This window comes from Felis catus, chromosome E1 (genome assembly GCF_018350175.1).
Source record: "Felis catus isolate Fca126 chromosome E1, F.catus_Fca126_mat1.0, whole genome shotgun sequence".
In the NCBI taxonomy this organism is placed as follows: Eukaryota; Metazoa; Chordata; class Mammalia; order Carnivora; family Felidae; genus Felis; species Felis catus.
This window is the reverse complement of record NC_058381.1, coordinates 35,531,615-35,543,333: the sequence shown is the minus strand read 5'-3', so window position 1 is coordinate 35,543,333 and position 11,719 is coordinate 35,531,615. Positions and strand designations below refer to the sequence as shown.

Here is an 11,719-nt window from a genome sequence, read left to right as displayed (position 1 = left end):
GCCTCCCTCGGGCAGGGGCGGGGGGGGGAGTGGGGGAGGCAAGGCTCGCCTCCTGGGAGGTAGAGGGGCGCGGTGGGGGGGGGCGGTGGGGGGGTCCCCACTGTTCTGGAGCCCAGCCCAGAGGACCCCCAGGCCAGGTGCCTGTGACCGCCGGAGCCCCTTCCCTCTGACTTCTCATTGGTACGCTGCTTGGGACCTCGCAACAGCCCCAGGGGCCACCAGGGCGGGTGGGGCTTGTTGTCCCCGTTCGACGGATGAGGAAAGCGAGGGCCCGGCCTGCCGGGGAGGTTTCAGGCTGAGCCGGGTCACCTCTGCGGCTGGGTGGTGTTGCTGACTCTCGGTCCGAGACTTTTTTTTTCCGGCGCAGGGAACTGTCGCCGCCTCGTTGGGCGCGCGCGCCCGTGCCTGTGCGTGACCCTGGGATGTGCGACCTGAGGGATGCGTGCGTGCGCACCTGTGTGTTGGGGGCGCTCCGTCTCCCGGAGGCTTATGGCTTCGGCTTCGCACGTCCGTGCGACGCCAAGGGGTCTCGGGTCTGCGTCTGTGTCTGTGTCGCCGGCGGGAGTCCGTGTAGGTGTGAGGGCGGGAGAGAGGTCATCGCGTGTCCCGGAACGTGCGCGTATGAGAGAGAGAGGTAGCTCACAAGCGAGTGCGTGCATTCACACTGCCTCCTGCCTGCCACCACCACGTGTCCCTCACACACCTCCATCCATTCCACCACCTCCAGTCCCAGAGTGGAGCCACTGGAATGGCAGGGGGGGTGGCAGTGCTGGGCCCAGGCGGGTCAGTGGCACTGGCGAGAAGTGGCACTGGCGAGAGTGGAGCCAGGGCTGAGCCTGAGAAGGTAAACACAGGACCCCCTTCGTCTGTTCGCTTCCGTCACCCAGCTCGGATCCCCGTGGCCCAGGGTCCCTGCCAGCTCCGGGAGGGAGCGAGCGAGCAGCAGTGTCCCCCCTGCCCCAGGCCCCACCCTCACCCCAAGCTGGAAGGGACAGACCAGAGAACGAGGGACCGGGGAGCGCCTGGGCGTGGAGTCAGGGGGGTTACACGCGTGTGCAAGCATGTCTGCGTGTGAGCCCAAGATCAAAGAGCAGCCCCGAGGTGACCCAGCGGCGGCAGCAGTGGCGGAAGGCAGCTGGCTGGCAGGGAACGCCAAGCCACCAAGCAGAGTGGAGTCAGGGAGGCCACAGCTGGGAGCCTCCCACCCACCCAGACCGGCCAAGTTGGGGGCGGCCACAGGGTCAGGAACACCTGCCACCAGGGGCCAGGCCCAGCCCAGCTCCTGAGCCCAGAGTCCCAGCAGTGGGTCCGCAGGGCTGACTCCCCCAGGAGCTCCTAGAGGCTCACAGGCTTCTCTGTGCCAACTTCCCCAACTCCCAGACCCTCCCCAAGAGCTGTCTGCCTCCAGCCTCCAGTTCAAAGAGCTCAGCGGTTAGTTTCTTCTTTTTTATTAACGTTATATATAAAGATGGGTCCAGTAAGAAAGCAGAAGGGAGAAGGCTGGGAGGGAGTGGGTGTTGGCTTCGTTCCCGTCCCCCTAGGGTGGGACTCTGAGACCTACCAAGTGTCTCCTTGTTCCTGTACCTCCCACCAAACCCCAATCCAGCCGGAGCCCACATCCCTGTTTCTCTCTGCTCACAACGCACAGGCAGGTACGTCCAGGAGGCAAGGGCCACATAAATAGGAAACCACAGTAGGGAGGAGGCTGGTTCTCTCTGTTGTTCTTAAAAAAAAAAAAAAAATACATACTGTATATATAGCTACAGTCCTCCACCTCCCCTTTTCTTCGACGTTTGACCACATCAGGGTGGAGGAAGGTGAGCTCTGGGGGGGACGTCTGGGCCAAGGAAGGGTAGTGCTACCAGCCCTCCAGACAGCCACCCCCTCACCCCTAAAGGCACGGAGCCGTAACCCTGCCCTCTCTCTCCGCGCGCCTCACACACCGTTCTCCATCTGCGGGAGCAATCTGCTTCCAAAGCCACCGGAAAGGGGATGTTTCGGGGGGGGGTCTGTCTTGCCTGGTAGGTTTCCTTGGAGATTTGGGGCTTGGCGCCCAAACTGCCAACTTACTGGAGGAGAGGAAGAGGTGGGTGGGGGTGGGGCAGGGCAGAAGTGCCCATGCAGGGGAGATTGGTCCTATCTGTTAACAATGCCCTTTGTTTTCCTAGTTTTCAACAGCTTTTAAAACCAAAGTTGTGCAAAGTCCTGTACACGGAAGAAGAAGTGGGTCCTTAGGAAAGACACCTGAGACCCACCACCCCTCTCTGACCAGAGGGGGAGAGAGGAGAGAGACGGCTCCTTGGGCTCTTCCCTCTAAAGCCACAAATATTAAAAGACACCCTCACTTGGGGGGGTTTCTTTGGTTTAACCCTCAAATCTGAAACGAGGGCTAGAAGTGCGGGCTGGGGGTTGACATCCCCACCCTGAGTCCTGGTCACCATGTCCAATGTCTTTTTGGCAGAAGGGATTGCTCAGGAAGTGGGGAGCCACAGGTGGCTTAGTGACTTAGGAGGAACCAGGCCTAGCAGGTCCCGGGATCCATGGTGCCTGGTGCCCCAGCCCAGGCCTGACCTGCAAATGCTGCACAGTGTCCCCGGTCCCCGAGTTCTCCAGTCTGTGGAATGAGCACTAAGTTTTAGAAGCTGGAAGGTGACGGGCCATGAAAAGCCAATCCAGGCTCCCGGAGCGGAAGGGGAACAGCTGTCCCAGCTGGAGTGGAGCGCCCCAACGTCTGGAGGGGTACCCCGGTGTCTAGGCAAGGGGGAGGGAGGTTCAGGGGACATCCTTGGTCCATGCAAATTTCATCTGGAAGCTCTTGGATCTCTGGAGGAAGGGGCAAGGGAAGGGGGAAAGGGGTGCCCTTTCCCCTGTGCTCCTCGATGATTCCTGAGTGTCGGCTAGGACAGAGGCGCCTTCTGCCTGGTCCCGGGTCCTTCGTGGGAGGTTCAGGTCAGGTGGGGTGCTCAGTACACAGCCCCAGGGTTGGGCGGGGGCCCGGGGGAGGCGTGATGCAGGGCGGCCGGCTGAGACGGCTGCTGCTGTAAGTGGGGTCCACTCAGGTTCTGTGCGTGGTACCAGGAGTTGGTGGGGTCGTCCAGATAGCTTGGGGAGGCACTGTAGGGGAGCGGCGGGGGCAGCTGGCTTCGGGCAGGGGCTGGAGTGGAGTGGGAGGAGGTGTCCCAGAGGGCAGGTGATGGGGGTGAGTTGCAGGCCATGGAATCACTATTGTTGGGACTATGCTCCAAGGGCACCTCCCCGTTCTTATACAGCTTCTTGAATTTGGAGCGGCGGTTCTGGAACCAAATCTTCACCTGCATGGGAGGGGAATGGCAAAAAAAAAAAAAAAAGAGGGGGAGCTAGTTAGCCTCTCAGAACGTGTAGTGAAAACCCCAAAGGGCCCCAGCCTAGAAAAGGCAAGTCCAGCACCCCACCTTACACAAGACCCTGGCAAAACCTAGGTGTCCTGACTCCCCGGCCCAGTACCTTTTCTCGATAGGTCAGGGTGGGGGGGGGCGGTGGGGGCGGCGGGGGGGGGACTGCAGTTAGGAACATCCTGCACATGGGTCCACATTCCTCTCCACTACCTATTAAGTGTGCGACCTTGGGCAAATCCCTGGACCTTTCTGATTCTTGCCTTCCCCATCTGCAACATGGGGATGACAGCCCTTACTTCCTAGGGTCACCAGGAGGCTCAGATAAGTTACGATGGGCAGTTGGTGGCATTTTGTTCACATGAGAAACCCATAAGCAGAGGCACACAGGTACCCAGAGACAAACCCACACCCACATAAGCATTTCCATGTGCAGGAATGTACCCACTCACAGCTTCACACTCAGACACCAGATTACAAAGATACACACACACACACACACACACACACACACACACACGCGCGCGCGCGCGCCCGCACAGATGCACCCAGATAAACGCCCCGTGAACACAAGCGCCCGCGTTCACACACTCAGGCGTGGATGAGCCCTCGGGGGCTGGCTAATGGGGGTGACCTGGGGACTCAGGAGCAGGTGAGCCATGATTCTCTAAATTTCCCTTGGGGTATCTCCCCCTCCCCCTGCTGCTCCCCACCCCGTGACTGATACAAACAATGAATCAGCTCCTCACTGGGTGACCCAGATTCCCAGCGGACAGGGCCCCACGCAGCCAGCCGCCCGCAGTAACCCAGGCCCGCCTGTCAACACCTGTAGGGAGCCAGGCATCCACCAGCCACTCCGCCCCTGAGCAGCGACAGGCTGCTGGGGGCTTTAGGATCAGGCTGGGGGTAGGGGTGGAGCTCACCTTTGCGTTCCTATCCCCCTTTGGTGGGGAACCTCCCTTCCTGGCTTTGGGGCAGAGGAAGGGGTGAAGCATTTAGATGCCGAACATGAATGGGGTGTTTTGAGACAAGTGCACATTTTTGTACGTGCACTCACCAGTGTGCACAGTCATGTACACGTGTCCCTCCATCTGTAAACACACTGCCCCCTCCTTATGCGACCACTCCCCCGCGCACCCAGACCCGTTAGCACGTGTGCAAATATTCATGCATATACACATACACGTCCACTGCTACACACACATGCCTGGCCTGGGGGTGGGGGAAGACACGAAAGGGACTCCTATTAAGTGAGTGACAGGCACTGCGTGGGAGCTGGGGAGTCTGGAGCAAGGGGAGGAAACTTCTCCCGGTGGCAGACACACACGGTTGCACAGGTTCACAAATATGCACGCCTGTACACGTTTTAATGCAGAGACTTCCGACAGCCGCTGAGACTTGGCATGGGGGAGGGGTGGCCTTCCATCTACAGGCCAGGGTTTCGAGGGCCTGCAGGGGATTTCAAAGGCCAGCCAGGTTCAGCGGCGCCTACCCCCCCCCCATCCCCGGGGTCCTGCGCGGGGCCCCACCGAGCACCCCCCCTTCCCCCGTCCTTGCTGGCCCGACACTGACCTGTGTCTGCGTGAGGCCCAGCTGCGCGGCCAGCTCCGCGCGTTCGGGCAGCGCCAGATACTGGGCCTTCTGGAAGCGGCGCTGCAGGGCGGCCAGCTGGTAGCTGGAGTAGATGGTGCGGGGCTTGCGGACCTTCTTGGGCTTCCCGTTCACCATGCGCACCTCGGCTTCCGGCTCCTCCTTCACGGACACTGTGGGCAACGCACCGGGCGGGGGGCGGCTCAGCCTGGGCCTGCGCGCCCCCGCGCCCCCCGACGCGCTCCGGGTTTCCCGGCCGTGCGCGCTCCGCCGCCCGCGCCCCGACAGGCGGCGACCGAGCCGGAGCCGGAGCCGGAGCGGAGCCGGAGCCGGCGGCCGCCCACGACGCGCGCTCCCAGCTCGCAGCTCCGCGCCCGGCCCCCGGAGCGCGGTCCCCGGCGCCCGCCACCCGGGCGAGGACGGGCCGCGGCTTCGCTCCGACGCCTTCCCGGCTCGCCACCAGCCTGCTGGCCGCCTCCTTCTCGCCCCCACCTTGCCCTCGGTCACCTCTCTAGCTCTTTCCCTCCGTTCTTCCTCCTCCCTCCCCCCTGCTTTTTTTTTTTTTTTTAACTTTTTAAATTTTAGAATAATTTTAGATTCTCAGAAAAGTGGCAAGCACAGTACGGATTCTCTGTTCCTTCCTTCCCTCCTTTTTTTTTCTTGTCCCTTCCTCTGTTCTTTTCCCTCACTTTGTCACTCCACGTTTCTCTTCTGCTGTTTCTCCACCTTTCTCTTTTTCCGCTTTCCCACTTCTCAGGCTCTGCTTTCTGGGGTGTGTGTGTGTGTGTGTGTGTGTGTGTCTGTCTCTCTCCATGTCCCCCTTACCATTCCCCCTCTCCCGGCCCATATCCAGACGGCCCCTGGAGCTTCGAGTCCCCGCTGCCGACCCCCAAGCCTTTGGAATCCATGGAAAAGTTGAAGTGCTTGCAAAAGCACCCGATTCGGAGGTCCCCTGACACCCCACGCTCTTCCCCTTCCTCCCCTAACTGGCCCCATCCTCCCTGAGACCGCGGTGCACAGCTTCGGGACTGGAGGGTCATCTGTCCCCTCTGGGGGTCTTCTAGCCCACCTTGTCTATACAGCACTTTTTTTTTTAAACCCTCGACGTTTCCCTAGATGTGGGCTTCAATTCCCCGCCTTTCTCTCCCTGGGGGAACCCTCCAAGGTCTCACCTGGATCCTGGGCGGGCAGTGGCTGCTCCCGGTACGCCCCGTATTGCCGGTAGGAGGCTCCATAAGTATATTCCGACTTGGGCGAGTAAGCGCCCGTGCCCGCAAGCCCGTTGAGATTGAACTGGTGGTGGTAGGTGTAGGGGTTCACGGTCTGGCCGTAGGGCTGGCCCGAGTAGTAGTCGTGCTGGGGAGCGCTGTAGTAGCCCAGATCAGTGACAGAGGACTCGGGCAGGGTGGGCGAGTCCTTGGAGCCTGCATGGCAGCTTAGCGAGCTGGAGATGTCGGTGAGGATGCTGCTGAGCTTGCGATCGAAGGAGCCACTCATCCTGGCGGGCGCCGCGAGTCCTGGGGCTGGCCTGGGCCGCCGAGCCGAAGCCGGCAGGGGCGCGGAGGAGGCGCAGGAGACGAGGCAGGGGTGTGCGTTGGGGAGCCGAGGGGAGGGCCCGCAGGGTCTCGGGGGAGGGGAGGTCGAGGGGCGCCTAGACCATGGCAGGCCTTCGGGCGGTCGCTGCGCGCCTCTCGTCGCGTCCCAAGCCACAGTCAAATGCTGCCAGCTCCGCCCGGCCAGCCGGTTATAGACTCAATAGTGGAGTCTCGGAGGGAGGCTCCAGCGCTCTGATTGGCTGCAAGTCTCGCCTTCGAGGCAAAACATGCTCTTGCGCTCTTTCGTTCTCTTTCTCTCCTCTCTCCCCCCCATTCTTTGTTGTTACACACACACACACACACACACACACACACACACACCCCTTGTTCCCCCTCCTGTGGCTCCCGCCCCCAGTCCAGATAACTCCCAGCGTCTCTGAAGGAAGGAGTTGGGGGGGAAGAGTGTCTCTGCCGGGCCCCCAGGATTTGTCAGTCTGTCTGTCTCCCTGGCTGCGGCTGGGAGGTGGGCTCAGGTGCGATGGGGAGGCAGGGGAATTTGCCTATTGGGTGTTCGCGGTGGGGGGTGGGGGGAGGTGGTCCAAGGTGGTGTGTGTGTGTGTGTGTGTACCCTGTGCAAATGACAGGCAGACAAATGTGCCCAGCGTGGGAAGGCCCCAGGGCTCTGGAAAATATTTTAATTTCTTTTAAAATCAGAAGAAAAGGGGAAGACATTTTAGGTTGAGGAAAATGTTTCAGTGTATGAGATTAATATATTCACAGCAGTGCAATCATAAAACGTAATCTTGAATGTCTTTATAGAGGAAGGGGCCCATCAGGGAAAAGTGCCTCGGGCCTGTGAAAGTCCTAATGGGGCCCAGAGAGGGTCCTGTTTTGGGGGCGGGGGCAGGGGTGTGTGGATTTAGGGGCTTAGGCAGCGGTTGGAGGTGCATAACCTGCCCGTGGTGCAGCTTCAGAAATGGCCCAGGCTTGCTAGAGGGAGCAGAGGATCTGGGGTCCCCGTGAGGCTGGGTGAGATTAGAGGCTGGCTCTCTGTGCTTTATTTAGTAAGTTTGGGGTCAGAATCTGTGCACTGGGGACAACACTGGGGGAATGTGGGCCCTTTTAGAGATGAGGTATGTGGGACGGGTGTAGTTGGGGTATGTGGTGTGAGGGTTACACGTGTTCTGCAGTATACAGCGATGCACATGAGAGCAGGCCCGTGTGCGTGTGTGTATGTGTGTGTGTGAACGCGGGACCGCAAGGGTATAAGCAGTGTGAGTGGAGGGCCACGGGAGGGGGGTGTCTCCGTGTGAACGTGTCATTGTATGCCGATGTGTATAAAACTCTTAGCACCTTCTCAGTCGACCCATGATGCTCCATTGAGTCCTGTCCCTCCAAGAAGGCCCTGGAAAAGAGGCTCCCCTTCCTGCGGATGGGCCACTCCTAAGTCCCGTCTGGCCCGCAAAGTCGTCCAGGTTGTTCCCAACGCCTACAGCATTTCTCCACGCCACCCCCAATGCTGCTCTCCGCCTTTCTTTGGGGGTGGGGGGAGGAGGGGGAGCTCCTCCAACTCTCAGTTCCCGGCCGCATACGACCTTCACACAGGGCAGCCTCGTCAATTCTCATGTCCCTTCAGTCTGCCCGGCGGTGCTAAAGCGACTCAGGACGCGCAGTGCCAGCGCGCCACCTTGTGGTCATTTCTGGGCTCTGCAGCCTCCCCAAGTCTCGCCAGTCCGGGGGAGGGGCTTCCTACCTAGACTCCTAACGTCCCGCAGGGAAGGATGCAGGGGGCTCTGTGGCCCTTTCCAAAGTCAGACCCTGAGGACAGGATGCCAGGCAAATCCCCGGGACTTAAGAGCTGCGGCTGGCGGAGGCAAAAGGCCCCCGTCCCCGGGCGGAGGGGCAGGAGTGTCCGCCAGGTCTGAATCGCTCCGGGGAGGCCGCAGCGTGGGAAAGGTGGGGGCGGGGGCCGGGCGAGGGGAGCGCTATCTGCCCGTCTATCTCCGCGTCCCCCCAGCGCCTATCGCCCGCCGCTCCGAGCCCGTGGCGGGGCGAGTTGCCACCCGCTCGGGATGCCCTCTGTTCTGTTGCCAAGAGGGCGCCTAGAAAGCCCGAGGCGTTGGGGGCAGCGAGGGCACTGGGCCGGCCGGCTCCCCTCCCACAATGCGAGAGGGGGAGGCGGGCAGGGCCTGCTTTGGAGCCCCCTGCTCCCCACAGAAAGGGGACAGCCTCTGGCAAGCCCCTTCTCAGGGGTTCATTCATTCATTCATTCATTCACAACCGAGAAAGAGGGCCCAGGTGAGTCACTCCCGTTCCCTCCTGGTCGCCACCCCAGCCTGCGGCTCCTGGGCTCCGCGAGTGAGCACTGGACTGGGAGTCCGGAACCCTGGAGTCACGACAGGGTGGTGGATGACAGTAGCATAGTTTCTACGCTCCATTCTGCTCTGAAGGTCTGAAAGAAATGGACAAAAGCTGCAGCATGAAAGACTGAGGTGAGCCATTAAACAATAGTTGGGGAGCGTGCGATTGGCATCTGGTCCTCCATTGCACTGTGCGCTCCGAGCCGCCAGGGACTGTATCTCCCAGCTCACTACCACCTTCCAGATGCCTACAGCAGCCCTGACACACACCACTACAGCGCTCAGTTGATGTTCGTGGAATGAATAACGGAGACCCTCTGGTACTGGAGAGGGGCTGAGCATCTTGGCTGAGTGCGCGCGCAGGGCTAGGAAGAGGGGAGGCACGGGGCGGGCACCGGGGTGAAGCTGCCCCGGGCTCAAGGATAAGAGTAAGAGTAGCTTCCCCGAGAGGGCCATCCGCTGGCAGGCTCAGGGTGGTAAGGTGGCCAGAGGATGCAGTGGGACCAGTTGCCACCTGCTGCACCTCATCTGGGCCGATGAGATGAGCAGGTGGCCGCCGGGCGGAGTCCTGCTTCCCGGGGCGGAGGGATGATGCAGCCTTTTAGGGGCCTCTGGGAGGCTGGCAGGACGGAGGAGCAGGGTTGGCCAATGTACAGGTCAGACTCCATCGTCCCCCCTCTCCCTGGGCATGAGAAAAGGCATCCTCTTGAAGCAGACTGTCTCCTGGAGCCCGGTGTCGTGCTCTCTGGGCATGGCACAGCCACTGGGCGTGCAGGGTGCCGGGTCTGAGGGGAGGAACCCGGGAAGACAGAGCCCAGCCCTTGCTCTCTCTTTTGCCTGGGGAGCTGACGCCATCTAGTGGTCAATGTAAGGAGGCCAGAGTCCGGCTCCCCTGGGGAGACCTGCTCAGGGGGCCACGTGCAAAGCCCCCACCTTCAGACCCAGAAGGAATATTCTCTTTACTGGTCTTAGGAGCCCTATCAGCACTAAATAGTCACTCTTCATCATCACCTTGCCTTACTCCGCAGCGCGTGCCTCTCTCCCCACCCACCCATCCTTGACCAGCCTGTGGCTCCTTCCCTCAGGTTTCTCGTTTGTAAATCAAAAAATAGAAGGGCGCCTAGTTCGCGAGTTCGAGCCCTGCATTGGGCTTTGTGCTGACAGCTCAGAGCTTGGAGCTGCTTTAGATTCTGTCTCTCTCCCTCTCTCTCTCTCTCTGCCCCTCCTCCACTCGTGCTCTATCTCTGTCTGTCTGAATAAATGTTAAAAAAAATTTTTTTTACAGTGGATTATTAGATGGCCTCTGAGGCCCCTTCATATTCCCAGATTCTTGTCACTCAAGGGGGAACTCTCCTTCACCTTCTCGCCAGCTGCCTTGGAGATACATCCCAGGGGTCCAGAACTTCGCAACCTGGAGGTCTTCTGGAATTCTTCATCCATCCATTAAATCCTTCCTGAGCCTCTATTGCACTTGGTGCCGGGGATGGAGCGCTGAGCAAGACAGACACAATGCTCCCTCCATGGAGCAGGACCCCAAAGTCCAGCAGAAGAAGTGGACACAGAAGCAGCCGGTTTCACTACCATACGACACATAATGGGACAGGGGTAGCAGGGACTGCTGTGACATGGAGGCAGGGAGGTCTCGGAACTGAGACCTGAAGCATGTGTGAGACTCAGCTGGGAGAAGCAGGGATACGGGGAAGGGGGAGAGTTCAGGGGAAAGTCTGCGCAAAGGCTCATGGGCCAGCCTGGGGCGTGGCGTCGGGGAGGGTTGGTTAAAGGCGAAGCTGGAGGAGAGCCGGAGGACACAGGGCCCTTAGAACCCCAGAGCAGAAGAGTGGGCTTCATCTAGTGGCTACAGGGAACCACTGAAAGATTTTAATCAGGGGAGAGCCATGATTGGATTTGGGTTCTAGAAGGATCCCTCTTGCTGCTACGTAAGGATGAGTCAGAGGGGCAAGAGTGGAGGCTGGGGGGACTGTGAGGAGGCTCCTGAAGGAGTCCAAGAGACAAGGCAGTTGGGTCCAGGTGAAGGAGGTGGCAATGAGGGTGGAGACAAGCAGATCCCTTTGAGAGACAGTGGGGGCATAAGCCCCAGGCTTCTGACTTGGGTAACTAAGTGGGAAGAGAAGACCATTCTCTGAGAGAGACAGAGAGAGAGAGAGAGAGCCATGGGCTGCTTGATGAAGAAGAGGGTGCCTCCGGTTTTGTTCTGCTTTTTAAAACTTAAAAAAAATTTTTTTTAACGTTTATTCATTTTTGAGAGACGGAGACAGAGCACGAGCAGGGGAGGGGCACAGAGAGAGAGGGAGACACAGGATCCGAAGCAGGCTCCAGGCTCCGAGCTGTCAGCACAGAGCCCGACGCGGGGCTCGAACTCACAAATCGCGAGATCATGACCTCAGCCGAAGTCCGACGCCCAAACGACTGAGCCACCCAGGCGCCCCTCTTTTTAAAACTTTCATGCAGAAAAGTGCACCAATCACAACCGACGAATTTGTGGAGACCAAGCACAGCTGTGTAACTGGCACCCAGGGCGAGAAGCGACGGTCCCAGCCCTCAAAAGCCCCCTCGTGCTCCCTTCTGGTCACTACTCCCCAAGGGTAAACAGTCTTAGCTTCTAGTGCTACTGGTCAGTGTTGCGTATTTTTTGCTGTTTTGAATGTTTATTTATTTATTTTGAGAGACAGAGGGAGAGAGAGAGAAAGAGGGAGAGGGGGGCAGAGAGAGGGAGAGAGAAAGAATCCCAAGCAGGCTCCATGTTCACTGCAGAGCCCGATGCGGGGCTCAAACTCACGACCGTGAGATACCAAGAGTCACACTAAGCCACCCAGGTGCCCCATATATATATATTTTTAATGCT

The 11,719-nt window shown here is 59.6% G+C and overlaps 1 protein-coding gene across 1 annotated transcript; it reads right to left on the bottom strand.

Moving 5' to 3' along the window:
- Nucleotides 1–1,432: 1,432 nt before the first annotated feature.
- DLX3 (distal-less homeobox 3) lies at nt 1,433–6,761 on the bottom strand. The gene is made up of 3 exons (XM_023244224.2): nt 6,134–6,761; nt 4,944–5,134; nt 1,433–3,311 (listed from the first exon to the last, which is right to left on the bottom strand). Exons 1-3 carry the CDS (start codon nt 6,456–6,458, stop codon nt 2,964–2,966), a joined length of 864 nt encoding a protein of 287 aa, XP_023099992.1. The 5' UTR covers nt 6,459–6,761; the 3' UTR covers nt 1,433–2,963.
- Nucleotides 6,762–11,719: the final 4,958 nt, after the last annotated feature.